Source organism: Doryrhamphus excisus, chromosome 10 (genome assembly GCF_030265055.1).
Source record: "Doryrhamphus excisus isolate RoL2022-K1 chromosome 10, RoL_Dexc_1.0, whole genome shotgun sequence".
In the NCBI taxonomy this organism is placed as follows: Eukaryota; Metazoa; Chordata; class Actinopteri; order Syngnathiformes; family Syngnathidae; genus Doryrhamphus; species Doryrhamphus excisus.
In genome coordinates this window covers 12,095,638-12,109,768 of record NC_080475.1, presented here as the reverse complement: position 1 = coordinate 12,109,768, position 14,131 = coordinate 12,095,638, and the positions used below count along the sequence as shown (strand labels likewise).

At 39.1% G+C, this 14,131-nt stretch overlaps 1 protein-coding gene across 1 annotated transcript; it reads left to right on the top strand.

Annotated features, from left to right (window-relative positions):
* Positions 1 to 13,814, top strand: hck (HCK proto-oncogene, Src family tyrosine kinase). Its single transcript, XM_058085318.1, has 13 exons — positions 1 to 368; positions 4,114 to 4,273; positions 6,057 to 6,093; positions 7,736 to 7,829; positions 7,916 to 8,011; positions 8,113 to 8,216; positions 8,884 to 9,033; positions 9,568 to 9,720; positions 9,814 to 9,996; positions 11,186 to 11,262; positions 11,599 to 11,752; positions 11,820 to 11,951; positions 12,894 to 13,814. Exons 2-13 carry the CDS (start codon positions 4,154 to 4,156, stop codon positions 13,094 to 13,096), a joined length of 1,503 nt encoding a protein of 500 aa, XP_057941301.1. The 5' UTR covers positions 1 to 368; positions 4,114 to 4,153; the 3' UTR covers positions 13,097 to 13,814.
* Positions 13,815 to 14,131: the final 317 nt, after the last annotated feature.

Sequence of the window (14,131 nt, the reverse complement as noted above, 5' to 3'; positions counted from 1 at the left end):
CGTTGAACGAAGCCTTTTCAAAATAAAGATTTCGTGGTCAATTTCAATATGCTAAAAAAAAAACTACTTTTTTTTGGTTTTAATTGTCATTTGTCCGAAATTTGTGTAAACGATTCTGAGAGTGTGGTCTATGTCTGCTGAGACGCTCAGTTCCTCTTTTTTTTTTTTATCAGCTCAGTGAAGATTAACAGCACACTCCCAACTTCCTCGTCCAAGGGGTAGCATTGATGCGGTGCGGTTCAGTAGTCACAGCATCACGCCTCAGTTCTAATGGTAGCTTCTAGAACGAAATGTGGACTATTCTAGATCAGGGGAACCTACTGGTAAAACGAGGAAAATCTTTTTGACGGCTCGGTTTTAAGGCTGAGGTGAGTCTTATTTTTGTAAATATCGTGACGTCACTGCTAATGCCTGCCAGAGGGAGACATTTTAAATACATCGAAAATAAAAGTACATAAATCATACATACAGCAAAGAATTATGCTATAAAAACAGCATATATGCATACTAAAAAATATAAATATGGTCCAATTTAATGTTATTTACAACCTAGCACATTAAACTTAAATTCTCCATTTTACACCTAGCATGAAATTGTTTTAGCAGAATGCTAAATTGTTTTAGCAGAAGTCCAATATTTACTCATTTCAATAAACCACAGAAAGATTGTGATATCAGCAAGGATAAATATTTCTCAGCTGCTCAACAGGTGTTTGAATAGGATTCAGTAATAACTGTATATTTTCATAGAGCATAGAAAAGCTCTTCATAACTTTACAACGATAAATGTCAACATTAGAGCCCTCTAGACATAAAATAACTCCCCTATAGTCACCTTCATAGTCCTATTCTTGGTTTACAGGCTACAGTATCATTGCAGGGACATAAGAGACAACATACGCTCAGAACATAAAGAAAAGTACCAAGCTAACTAGTTAGCATCTACAATTTTTTTATTTAAAATTTTGTGTTTCACTCATGAGGATAAGCGGTTGAAAATTAATGAATGAATGAAATTGAGTTGGAGCAAAATATAAAGTCAAAAACTTACCACTTCCACATGAGAAACTTAAACACTCCACACTCAGCAATGAACACAAAAGTATTAACCCAAAATGGCGCGCTAACCAACAAGTGGTTAGCGCGCAGGCCTCACAGCTAGGAGACCCAAGTTCAATTCCAATGGAGTTTGCATGTTCTCCCTCCCCGTGCATCTCCTCGTTTTCTCCCACATCCCAGCTGTTTTCGGGCGAGAGGCGGGGTACACCCTGGACTGGTCGCCAGCCAATCACAGGGCACATATAGACAAACAACCATTCACACTCCTAGCATGTTTTTGGAATGTGGGAGGAAACCGGAGTACCCGGAGAAAACCCCATGCATGCACGGGGAGAACATGCAAACTCCACACAGAGATGACCGAGGGTGGAATTGAACCCTGGTCTCCTAGCTGTGATGTCTGTGTGCTAACCACTCGTCCACCGTGCAGCCTTATGCAAAAATAAAAAAATACCCACAAGCAAACTCAAGTGGGTGTGTGTCGCTAGGTCGCTGGTGTGTGTGAGTGACGGAAAGAAAAGCTCCGAGTTGCTTGCTGCCATCTGTTGTTTTTGCTTGTATAAATCTCTAGATCTGCAAATATAAGATAAGCACTTTTTCTAGAGTCAGTAAAGTATTTTACAGGAATTCGAGGAAGGCGAACTGAGTCAGAGCTAGTTGCTAGTGTGCTAGTCTTCACGCAGGCATAACCAAGCATTATAGGTGATTAAGAATCTGGGTAAAAATTGTATTTTGCTTATTAAACTCCATCGTTTGGTTCAATAATCTCATCCCTGTCTCAGTGTGAATGGTAAACTTGGTCGAAGTGGTTGGTGTTCGATACCTAGCGCTTCTGCATCTTCATTCCTGTCACTTGAACACAGCAAAGCATTGTTTTAATAGTTTGAAGAGTTTTGAAAAACTTCTTGTTCTGTACAGGTACTGTATTTTTTATTTACCTTGATTTCAGGTGGTTAATCTGTGCTTAATCTGCAATTAATATACAGTAAACCTCGGATATATCGGAAATTCGCTCACAACGGACAGATAAAAAAGAACCGATTTTTCTGTAATGCATTTCCAATAAAAATTCATTGCATATATCGCATTTTTTATAACGGATTTCGCCTATTTCGGACAAAATCTCCAGTCCCGTTCCAATGCATTTCCATTAAATTTCCCTCGCATATATCGGATGGCCGCATCGTTATGCTAATCTTGTTGATGTCACTGGCTATTGTCTTTGTCCTGGCTCCAGATTTAGGACAAATATAAAAGTGAGTGACGTCAATAATACTAGCACAGCAGTGAATGAGATCTTAACCTCACTATTGGAAATAACGTAGGCCTGACGGGCGTAACAGGGCCTAGCTTAATTAACAATTTGTTATGCTCAGAGTCCAATAAAGTTAAATTCTCATTACCTTACGTCTCTTTTCATTGCCCAGTCCAGGTACATTGGAAACATAGTCAAGGAAGTGCCTTTTTATAACGGATAAAATCCGATTTACGCATATACCGGATATAAATCCGATATATGCGTAAAACGGACATTTTCCGGTATACGCATATAACGGATTTCGCTTATATCGGACAAAACCAGTGGGAACAATTTAATCTGATATATCCGAGGTTTACTGTATAATTGCGTTTGGCTTGTAGTGGTGATAATTGACATTAAGACCAGCCTATGACTGCATGGACTTATATGGACAAATGCATATCGAGTCCTAGGTTTCTTTTAAAATCCCCATCCAAAGCAATAGCCTTCCTTTGTATACATAAGTAAACATAGCATACATACCCATACCTAAAGACACAAATCAGGCTTAAAGGATTTAAAGATACGTCTTTTCCAGCTGCAGTCACTGAAAGCAAGCAAACAGCATTCCAGATTTGGTACGCGCGCAGTCAGCTGACTTGGCAGATTGACGCCATAAGGCATATTTGTCTTTGCTGAAGCTTATCCTCTGACACGATGTCTTTTATATGCCTTGCAGTCACATTTTAGATGCATCATCCAGGACATACAGCACAGCGGTTCCTAGAAGTTCAACCACAATCTGTTCTGATTGGTAGGACTCATGAATGCACAGCGCCGGGCATTCAAGATCCAAGTTATAATCCCTTAATAATAATAATAATAGTAATTGAACTCAATCTATACATTCTGGACTGGACTGTCAGATCAAAAAGAATCGAAATCAAAGTTTGATTCCCAACAAACTAATGGCATCATTCTGGACTGTTACTATTAAATATCAAAGGTCTCAAATCTTTAATCCCAAGTCTCGAGTCCAGACCGGACAGGTCAAGTCCAGTCCCGAATCATAGGCTATTTGTACCAAGACTTCGTTACAGAAAAACAGTACTGATTTAGCACGAAAAAAGCTGGGATAGGTCCCAGAGAGGCGGGGTACACCCCAGACTAGTCACCAGCCAATCACAGGGCACATATAGACAAACAATCATTCACACTCACATTCATTCATTCATTCATTTTCTACCGCTTTTCCTCACGAGAGTCGCGGGGGTGCTGGAGCCTATCCCAGTTGTCTTCGGGCGAGAGCCGGGGTACACCCTGGACTGGTGGCCAACCAGCCAATCACAGGGCACATATAGACAAACAACCATTCACACTCACATTCATACCTATGGACAATTTGGAGTCGCTAATTAACCTAGCATGTTTTTGGAATGTGGGAGAAAACGGGGAGATGCACGGGGAGCACATGCAAACTCCATTGGAATTGAACTTGGGTCTCATAGCTGTGAGGCCTGCGCGCTAACCACTCGTCCACCGTGCAGCCCCCATTGTCTATTATTAGTTAAAAATATTGAAAGACGTTATATCACTAGTCAGCCATGGCATGTGTTACATCCTGTAGTGGGATGCACGGGGAGAACATGCAAACTCCACACAGAGATGACCGAGTGTGGAATCGAACTCGGGTCACCTGCGAGATAATTTTACCTAATTAAGTTTCTACCACTAACCAGAAGTCTGGGGCTCAAATGTTCCGTCTGCACATTAAATCCTATATCTAAAACCTTCTATTGAACTTTTATTCCTAGGTGGCATCAAAGACCACCTACTGTACACCAGGACAGCGCCATGGGCTGCGTGGGCTCCAAGAAGGACCAGGAGCGTCTGGGAAAAGGGAACAATGAGGTGCAGACAAGTGCACAGACGACACACTATGTCAAAGATCCCACAGCAGGAAACTCCAAAGCTGTAAGCAGCAGTAACTTTTGTTGTACTGACAATTATGACTCACTTATGACCCCCCTTTGCCCCCCTCCCCCGAGGGACTGCTTGACTTTGGATGTGTGCATGTTTTCACTTTTGAAGTATCATTAAGGATTGAACATTTACTATAGTTACATATTTACTAACAGCGCAGGTGATTTGATTACAATTTATCAGGCAAGTGTAAAAAGTCGAGTGGAGCCTCCAAAGTATCTAAAGGTTGTAAAATTTTCGAATTCGCGCAAAATACCCACACAGTGGGACATAACTTATATCACTACAAGGTTTATGTAAATCTCAACTGAATTCGTTATTCAGCATGTCTCTCTATGGTGGTAAACAATTAAAATTAAAATTAAAATTAAAATTAAAATTAAAATTAAAATTAAAATTAAAATTAAAATTAAAATTAAAATTAAAATTAAAATTAAAATTAAAATTAAAATTAAAATTAAAATTTATTGGGATACAATAAAAAAATAATAAAATAAATTCAAAAAAACTTTTTAACTTTAACTTTTTAACTTTTATTTTATATGAGGAAAGCAGGAAGTGAACAAATGTAACAGTTACATTTAGGATTTAATAAGCTTGAACCAGTCATGATGTGCTATATACTATACTATACTATACTACACTATACTGTACTATACTATACTATACTATACTATACTATACTATACTATACTATACTATACTATACTATACTATACTATACTATACTACACTGTACTGTACTATACTATACTATACTATACTATACTATACTATACTATACTATACTATACTATACTATATTGACAGTTACTATGGTACCCGTTAATGTCATTGTATGGTCATATCACCTCGTACTTTGGTACGGGACAAAAAAATTTAAAAAAATTTAAAAATTAACAAATTTTTGTTTAAACTATATTAGGAAAGCAGGAAGTGAACAAATGTAACAGTTACTGATTGTAAAAGTACCAGATGGAGGGGTAGGATTTAATAAGCTTTGCTTCTTCCTACTCCTTTTGGACATGTGGAACTGTGAACTGATTATGTGATGCATTCAATTGTAATCTGATGCATGTTCAAATGAAATAAAACCATTACCATTACCAAATACAACAATCCCCCGTTTATCGCCCCCTTTTGCGATATAATTCAAACCAAAAACCAAGTCTGGTGCTTGTGTGTCTCAGCGAACATTGCAGACAATTGGTCACATTTTGAGGCTCCACTCTTAGCTTAACAACAACTAACCTTGAAAACTTTACATTTTTGAACATGGGGAAAGATACATATACCCCCTGTTGTACGATAGTATATATGTACTATACTATATACAGTATTTATTGTCACTATTGTTCATTGTTGACACGTAAGAGTGTCAGTTTTTTGCATATTAGACAACAACAACCGCTCACGTCTGTAAAAAAAAAAAGTGCAGTTCCTCCTGGCTGTCACTTCCTGTGTCTTTTGGCCTAAGTTGAGAAAGAAGAAGTGACGAAAGCTGAAGTGGCAGAAGGGGATTAAAACTTCAATATTAGGCAACAACCACTAAGATATCAGTCAACTTGGTCATAACAGAATTATCACACTTTTACTTCCTGGATGCTTGTTATACAATTTTAAAGCCAAAACCCATTAAAAAAAAAACCTTTCCCGGCAACCTGATTTTTTACTTTGATAAGACATGGGCCTTCCTGTCTGTCAAAAAAAAATGCTTGTACTTGTACTATGAAAAATAATGCTGTTAAAATTCACCCTTTTTTGTGTCTTCCAGAACAAAATGCCCCCCAGTGCACACAACACAACAGATGGTGCGTCACGCAATCTCTCTTTGCATACTTCCTCTGTTATATTGCCTCCCTGAGGTTCTTGTTTTCTTCATCTTGTGTGTATCTCATCTTTTTACAGTAGCGCTATGTCTAGCACATGTCTAGCACTAGGCGTAGTATTTTGTATGTTGTAGTATTTTTCAACCATTCTAAATACGTGTTAGAGGTGCCACAATACTGTATTAGAAGTTGGTTGCATACCAGTGTGTCTGTAGCTTTAATGCTAATTAGTTGTATTTGTCCATGCCTCTCTCCGACAAAGTGTGTGACACAAAGAAGTGCTACTGTGTACTTTATTTACATATACACTGTATGTAAAATGTACAGTATAGCAGATACAGCAATGTAACGTTAAGGAGCGGGACAGGAAGATATAATGCTAGCAACACTAGCATAGCTAAGTCAGGTACAGTGCTAACATTACACACACATTTTAACAGCAACATCATGCTAGGTTAGCCCATTCACTAAAGACAAACTAACTGAATTTTAAAATAATATATTTTTTTAATGGTGTTGTCAAATTTAACGTCTTAATAATGACTTAACATTATTACAACACTTTTTGATGTGCGATTAAATTTTTGACCCTCATCCCATACCGTGGTTGGAACTGCTAGCTAAAATTTGGACACGCACAGCTCTCAATAAGATGGCAGTAAAGACTCACAAAGGAATTTATTCGCATTATTCCTTAATGGTTGAGATGTCAGGTCCCAACGTTATACTTGGCTGGCAGAAGTTTTAGTGTGCCTGCCAATCGCATAATGTCAGAGCCCGGAAATGTACTGTGTGGTGTCCCTCAGGGCTCTGTCCTGGACCCCATTCTGTTCATGATGTGCTATATATATCACTATATTGACAGTTACTATGGTACCCATTATGTCATTGTATTGTCATATCACCTCCTACTTCGGTACGTGACAAAAAAATAAATAAAAATACAAAAAAATACAAAATAACACATTTTAAAAATACAAAAAACTTATTAATACAAATTATTATTACAAATTATTATTATTATTATTATTATTATTATTATTATTATTATTATTATTATTATTATTATTATTATTATTATTATTATTATTATTATTATTATTACTAATTATATTAGGAACGCAGGAAGTGAACAAATGTAACAGTTACTGATTGTAAAAGTACCAGATGGAGGGGTAGGATTTAATAAGCTTTGCTTCTTCCTACTCCTTTTGGACATGTGGAACTGTGAACTGATTATGTGATGCATTCAATTGTAATCTGATGCATGTTCAAATGTAATAAAACCATTGCCATGACCATTACCATTTACTTGCCAATGATCTTTAGTTGTACTGCTCCTTTAAATCTTCTGGGGTCCACAAACGGACCTCCTTAATCAACTACCTGGCGGAATTAAAGCAAGCAGAAAAAAACAGTCTGTTCCAACTGAACGTGATCTGAGCCTCTCAGCTAAAACAAAACCGAGCCTGGGAGTAATCTTTGACGAGAGCATGTCACTAGAACATGATTCTAGGCAAATCATTGTTTCTTTCAGTTGCACAATATTGCTAAGCTCAGGTCCATGGTTTCTAAATGACAAGCATTTTAACTAACACTGACTCAACAAGCCTTGTCCCTACAGGGGACATCATCGCTATAGCGCTGTATGACTACGATGCCATCCACGACGGAGACCTCGGCTTCAAGAAGGGTGACAAACTCCGGATTTTGGAGGAGTGAGTACAGAACCACTAGTGATGTAATTAACTGTGATTAATATGGCTGTCCATCATACGAATGCTGTTTAATGATGTGTCTGTAGATCAGGGGAGTGGTGGAGAGCCATGTCCATCAGTACCGGTCAGGACGGCTTCATCCCTAGTAATTACGTAGCCAAAGATACCCTGGAGGCGGAGGAGTAAGTGGACTCACACTTTAAGTCATTGAAAGCAACAAGATAGAATATATGACCGTGCATTGGAGAGGTTTGTGCGCTGATGGACGTTTGCGTTTGTGAAGGTGGTTCTTCAAGGGCATCAGCAGGAGAGACGCTGAGAGACAGTTACTGGCCCCCGGGAACCGAGTCGGATCCTTCATGATCCGAGACAGCGAGACCAATAAGGGTTAGTGTTGAACTGGTGGCCAGTTCAAAGCTTTTCTGCAGTAGATAGCTCAAAGTGATGCAGCAGTGCGCTCCTGTTATATAGAGGATCTTTGACTAGCACTTATTGTCATTAGTTCTTAGAAACAGCATTTTTTTCTTTATGTTAATGAATTTACTGATCTCTCTGGCTGCAAAATAAGTTTACCTATGGGTACCGATAATGTAACCTTTGACCTTTGAGCACTGTTGTTATGCAAGATGATATTTAACTGGTGTGTTTTGGTTAAAAAACGCAAACACTATACAGAAAATCTATGAGTAGGGTTTTTATTTTAAAAAACAGTGGCATACTCTTCTTGTATATAGGATCTTTGACTACTATTTTTGCAGTAGGTCCTTAAAAAAGTACTCCTGTCATATATATATATATATATATAGTATCTATGTTCCCGCCATGTATTATTAGAAATAGTAAAGAATTGTCATAATTAACAGACAATGGAGGAAGAGGAAGTATACAAATCCTCCGTAGGTTCAGTTAGAGTGCAAATAAAGCAACGGGAAATGTAAGAAAAGTCATAAAAAGTACACCCACACTTTGATGGAATATTTGAATTGATTGAGTTGAATAGTTTACTCAAAAGAATAGCCATTTTTAAAAAATGGCGTTTTCTCTTCAACCACAGGGAGCTTCTCTTTGTCAGTCAGAGATAGTGACGGCCCATCAGGTGATACCGTCAAACACTATAAAATACGTATGCTGGACAATGGAGGATTCTACATCTCTCCACGCATCACCTTCAGCACCCTGCAGGACCTGGTCAAACATTACAAGAGTGAGTATGACTTTTATACATGTTGAGTTATATCATGTTATATTCATGGGTATTTGGAATGTTATGCCGCATCCAGTTGAAATGCCAGTTGGGCTTGAAAGTAGCACATTGAAAAAAAAAAAAAAAAAAAAGATTAAAGACGCACCTTTTTAATCAGGCTTTTAACTAATAATTTTTAACTTTTCTTATGTTTTTATCTTTTTAGTCTTATTTTATGCTCTTAGTCTTCAGCTTTTAACTCCAGTGTTTTGGTTTTTTATCTTTTTAGTCCTATTTTATGCTCTTAGTCTTCAGCTTTTAACTCCAGTGTTTTGGTTTTATCTTGTTAGTCCTATTTTATGCTCTTAGTCTTCAGCTTTTAACTCCAGTTAAAAAAACATTACAAGAGTGAGTATGACTTTTATACATGTTGAGTTATATCAGCCTTAGTAGATGTACAGCACCATCTAGTGGACATGCTGTGTAACACAATAATACCATATATCCAAATTATATAATATTTATTTGTAATACTTATATATATTCCACTCCCAGAGCAGGGTGATGGTCTCTGCCAAACCCTAACCAACCCCTGTCTGAACCCCAAACCGGAGAAGCCCTGGGAGAAAGATGCATGGGAAATCCAAAGGTCGTCACTGAAGCTGGAGAAGAGGCTCGGTGCTGGACAATTTGGAGAAGTCTGGCTTGGTAATAAAAAAAAAAATTATTTTATTAATTATCATTATTGCTACTGTGTTAGCCCTTGAATGCGTCAAGCTAAAATGTTGTTTTGTTGTTCAGCTACGTACAACAAGCACACCAAGGTGGCAGTGAAGACCATGAAACCAGGAAGCATGTCAGTGGAGGGCTTCCTGGCCGAGGCCAATCTGATGAAGACTCTGCAACACGACAAGCTAGTCAGACTCAACGCTGTGGTCACGAAGGAGGAGCCTATTTATATTATCACTGAATACATGGAGAAAGGTACATCTCCACACAATACTAATAATGCTGTAATAGTCAATTAAAGGGGTTGCACATAGTAGCCCACTGGACAGCTTTTGGACAATGGGTTCAAATTCCGTGGATTTAGGGATCATTCATTCATTCATTTTCTACCCCTTTTTCCTCACGAGGGTCGCGGGCGGGTGCTGGAGCCTATCCCAGCTGTCTTTGGGCGAGAGGCGGGGTACACCCTGGACTGGTTACCAGCCAATCACAGGGCACATATAGACAAACAACCATTCACACTCACATTCATACCTATGGACAATTTGGAGTCGCTAATTAACCTAGCATGTTTTTGGAATGTGGAATGAGGAAACCGGAGTACCCGGAGAAAACCCACGCATGTACGGGGAGAACATGCAAACTCCACACAGGGTGGAATTGAACCCGGGTCTCATACCTGTGAGGTCTGCATGCTAACCACTCGATCGCCGTGCCGCCCATTTAGGGATCAACGCCCGCTAAATGAATACCTTGCCCCCCCCCCAATCAACATTTTAGTTTGAGTTTAGTGAAAACTCCGCTAGGGTGGAATTGAATCCTGGTCTCGTTGCTGTGAGGTCTGTGCGCTTAACCACTCGACCGCCGTGCCGCCCATTTAAGGATCAACGCCCGCTAAATAAATACCTTGCCCCCCCCCCAATCAACATTTTAGTTTGAGTTTAGTGAAAACTCCGCTAGGGTGGAATTGAACCCTGGTCTCGTAGCTGTGAGGTCTGCGCGCTAACCACTCGACCGCCGTGCCGCCCATTTAGGGATCAACGCCCGCTAAATAAATACCTTGCCCCCCCATCAACATTTTAGTTTGAGTTTAGTGAAAACTCCGCTAGAAAAAGCACAAGACAGCTCCACTCATCGCTCATCTCCGTGCCCTCATCCAATCCAATCAATCACTGTTAGTATGCAAATGAGCAAACACACAGGTCCTCATGGGTGATTATTGACAGTATAAACAAAAATAGGACAGATTTTACATTGCAGCTCTCCTGATCATAGGTCCGAAATGTCCCATTTTTATATAACGCACTATTTGTTAAGCCGAGAATGTATTGTTTGTGTTCGCAGTCCACAGCAACAATAAAGCCAATGAATCTTGTTCTTCTACATAGCGATACTCATGGCGTTGAAGCAATCAAGCCTAACATGTGTATCCTTGTGCCAACAGGTAGTTTATTAGACTTCCTCAAGAGCGATGAAGGCGGTCGCGTCCCGCTTCCCAAGCTCATTGACTTCTCTGCACAGGTGAGATTCATCTGTAGATCCGAAGCGGTTAATGTTGTATTATGATTAAGGGGTTTTAAGTATGCAGATTAGTTAAGGGTATGGTTCATAGGTATTTGGTATTCGTTGAAATGCCAGTTGGGCTTGAAAGCAGCACGTTGATATTATCAGTACCGCTGACAAACACACTGCAGAAGGTTGTCAAACAAGATCTTCTATCACTGTCCTTCCATAGTGCCATAGAGCTTAACTTGAGTGTTCACCTCCACAACAAGGAAGCTCCTCGAGCCGCAGGTTGCCGACCCTGCTAGTAGTATATCCGATCTGACTCTTTTACTGTGACGTATTACTTTTTAGATCGCAGAGGGCATGGCCTTCATCGAGCAGAGGAACTACATCCACCGAGACCTGAGGGCTGCCAACATCTTGGTCAATAAAGCTCTAGTGTGCAAAATCGCCGACTTCGGCCTCGCCCGTATCATCGAAGACAACGAATACACAGCTAGAGAAGGTACGTCATTAATATTAAATGTCTTGCTAGGAAACTTATGGGTAATTTGTTTTGTTTTGGTTTCCAGGTGCGAGATTTCCCATCAAGTGGACAGCCCCTGAAGCCATCAACTACGGATGCTTCACTATCAAGTCAGATGTTTGGTCTTTTGGGATTTTACTGACGGAGGTCATCAGTTATGGACGCACGCCATACCCAGGTAAGTTATAGTGAATTGGAGGTGTGTTGGTCAATATCTACAATATATCTATCAATATCTATCAATATATACTGTCAATAATCACCCATGTGGACCTGCTCATTTGCATACTAACAGTGATTGATGTTTGGGATTGAATGAGGGCACGGAGATGAGCGATGAGTGGAGCTGTCTTGTGCCTTTTCTAGCGGAGTTTTCACTAAACTCAAACTAAAATGTTGATTTTGGGGGGGGGGGCAAGGCATTTATTTAGCGGCACGGCGGTCGTGTGGTTAGCGCGCAGACCTCACAGCTAGGAGACCAGGGTTCAATTCCACCCTCGGCCATCTCTGTGTGGAGTTTGCATGTTCTCCCCGTGTATGCGTGGGTTTTCTTACGGTTTCCTCCCACATTCCAAAAACATGCTAGGTTAATTGGCGACTTCAAATTGTCCATAGGTATGAATGTGAGTGTGAATGGTTGTTTGTCTATATGTGCCCTGTGATTGGCTGGCCACCAGTCCAGGGTGTACACCGCTTCTCACCCAAAGACAGCTGGGATAGGCTCCAGCACACCCTCGACCCTTGTGAGGAAAAGCAGTAGAAAATGAATGAATGAATGAACATATTACAGACATGCCAACATGTACACATTTTCTGTACACGACACTCATTTTGACCAGGTTTAAGCCCTTAATGTGCATTTTACTTTAATCAAATGCATTTTAAAATGAAAAAAATGCATAACTACCACTAATAAATGATAATAATGATTTAGTCATAGTCTAGCCTTTAGCCTGGTCATAATGCTAACGCTACAACTGCGTCGTCCCCATCTCTAATCTCCTCCTCAGCGGAGTCACTTTTGAAAAGTCAAGGAACTTTCATCCACCGATCATCCCATCAGATATTTCTATCTTTTACCCAATTCCACCATTTAACTTCCTGTGCCCTTATTATTCAGGGATGACAAACCCAGAAGTGATACGTTCCCTGGAGAAGGGCTACCGGATGCAACGTCAGGACAGTTGCCCTAAAGAACTCTATGATATCATGCTGGAATGCTGGAAGAACAAACCGGATGACCGTCCCACCTTTGATTACCTGCAAAGCGTCCTGGAGGATTTCTACACTGCCACAGAGAGCCAGTATCAGCAGCAACCATGAGTCTCCACTATGTAGTTTCATAATATTTTTGTACAAAAAAAACACAATAGTATTTTCCTAATGCTTACATACACGCCTACGGATGTCCTCTGTGTGTCCATCTTTATCTGAATCTTGGAATAGGTTTTGTCAAAATACATTTGACTATATTTTTCACACATTTACTGTACTGTATGTTTTATATGCATTGTATATATTTTAAGTATGGTAGAAACTAATTCAATGGATTAAGAAAATGCATAATACACAGTTTTAAGTCCATTTTTTGAGTTACCGGTTTTAATTAGAAGCAGGTGATAATTGGAAAGAGGCAACATAACTTCATTTTTAGTATTTCATAATGATTTGGAATGCATGAGAAAGTTGACTTTTATACACAAGTATATTGCACAACGCAGCAGAACCGATGTTGGAATAGCGGCAAGTGTACTTATAAACAACATTTAAAAAAATTTAATAATAATAATTTGGAGTGCATGAGAAAGCGGAAAGGAAAACATGAAAGTAGTAAACAGCTTATAATGTCAGTTTGGAATGTTTTGTTTTGAATCAAGGGACAGCAATGTGTGATGCTGCGTTTTCATTATTTACTGAAGTTTTTTGCTTGTTCTAGTCGGCGGTTTCATGCACCAATGTAATATTTTTCAAATAAAAAGATTTTATCGTCGATAAACGACAATAAACGAGATTTTAACGTTACTAGGAAATGCACTGTATAAAAACCATATGACAATATATTGCAATCTACTGTTGTGTTTAATGGCATACTACATTACACTCTTCAGTATTATGTGTGTTAAACAGCTAAACAGCCCCAGACCATCACACTACCACCACAGGATTTTACTGTTGCGAGCCTTAATGTTTTGTGTGTTATTTACGCTCCTGTTATGAGAAGGAAAAAAATACTTGGTATTAGATTTACAAAATGATATGCTTTGCACGACCTTTGACCCACTTAAACGGTTCTTTTTATTTTATTACTATAGTTAATACTGCTATGATTACTGAATCACTAAACACTGAAATCTAATT

Bases quoted from the DNA above. Each gene is read 5' to 3' on its own strand.
- hck (XM_058085318.1), top strand. From the start codon at position 4,154: ATGGGCTGCGTGGGCTCCAAGAAGGACCAGGAGCGTCTGGGAAAAGGG. The intron at 4,274-6,056 runs GTAAGCAGCAGT...TGTGTCTTCCAG, and splicing joins CAGCAGGAAACTCCAAAGCT to AACAAAATGCCCCCCAGTGC. The intron at 11,753-11,819 runs GTACGTCATTAA...TTTGGTTTCCAG, and splicing joins CGAATACACAGCTAGAGAAG to GTGCGAGATTTCCCATCAAG.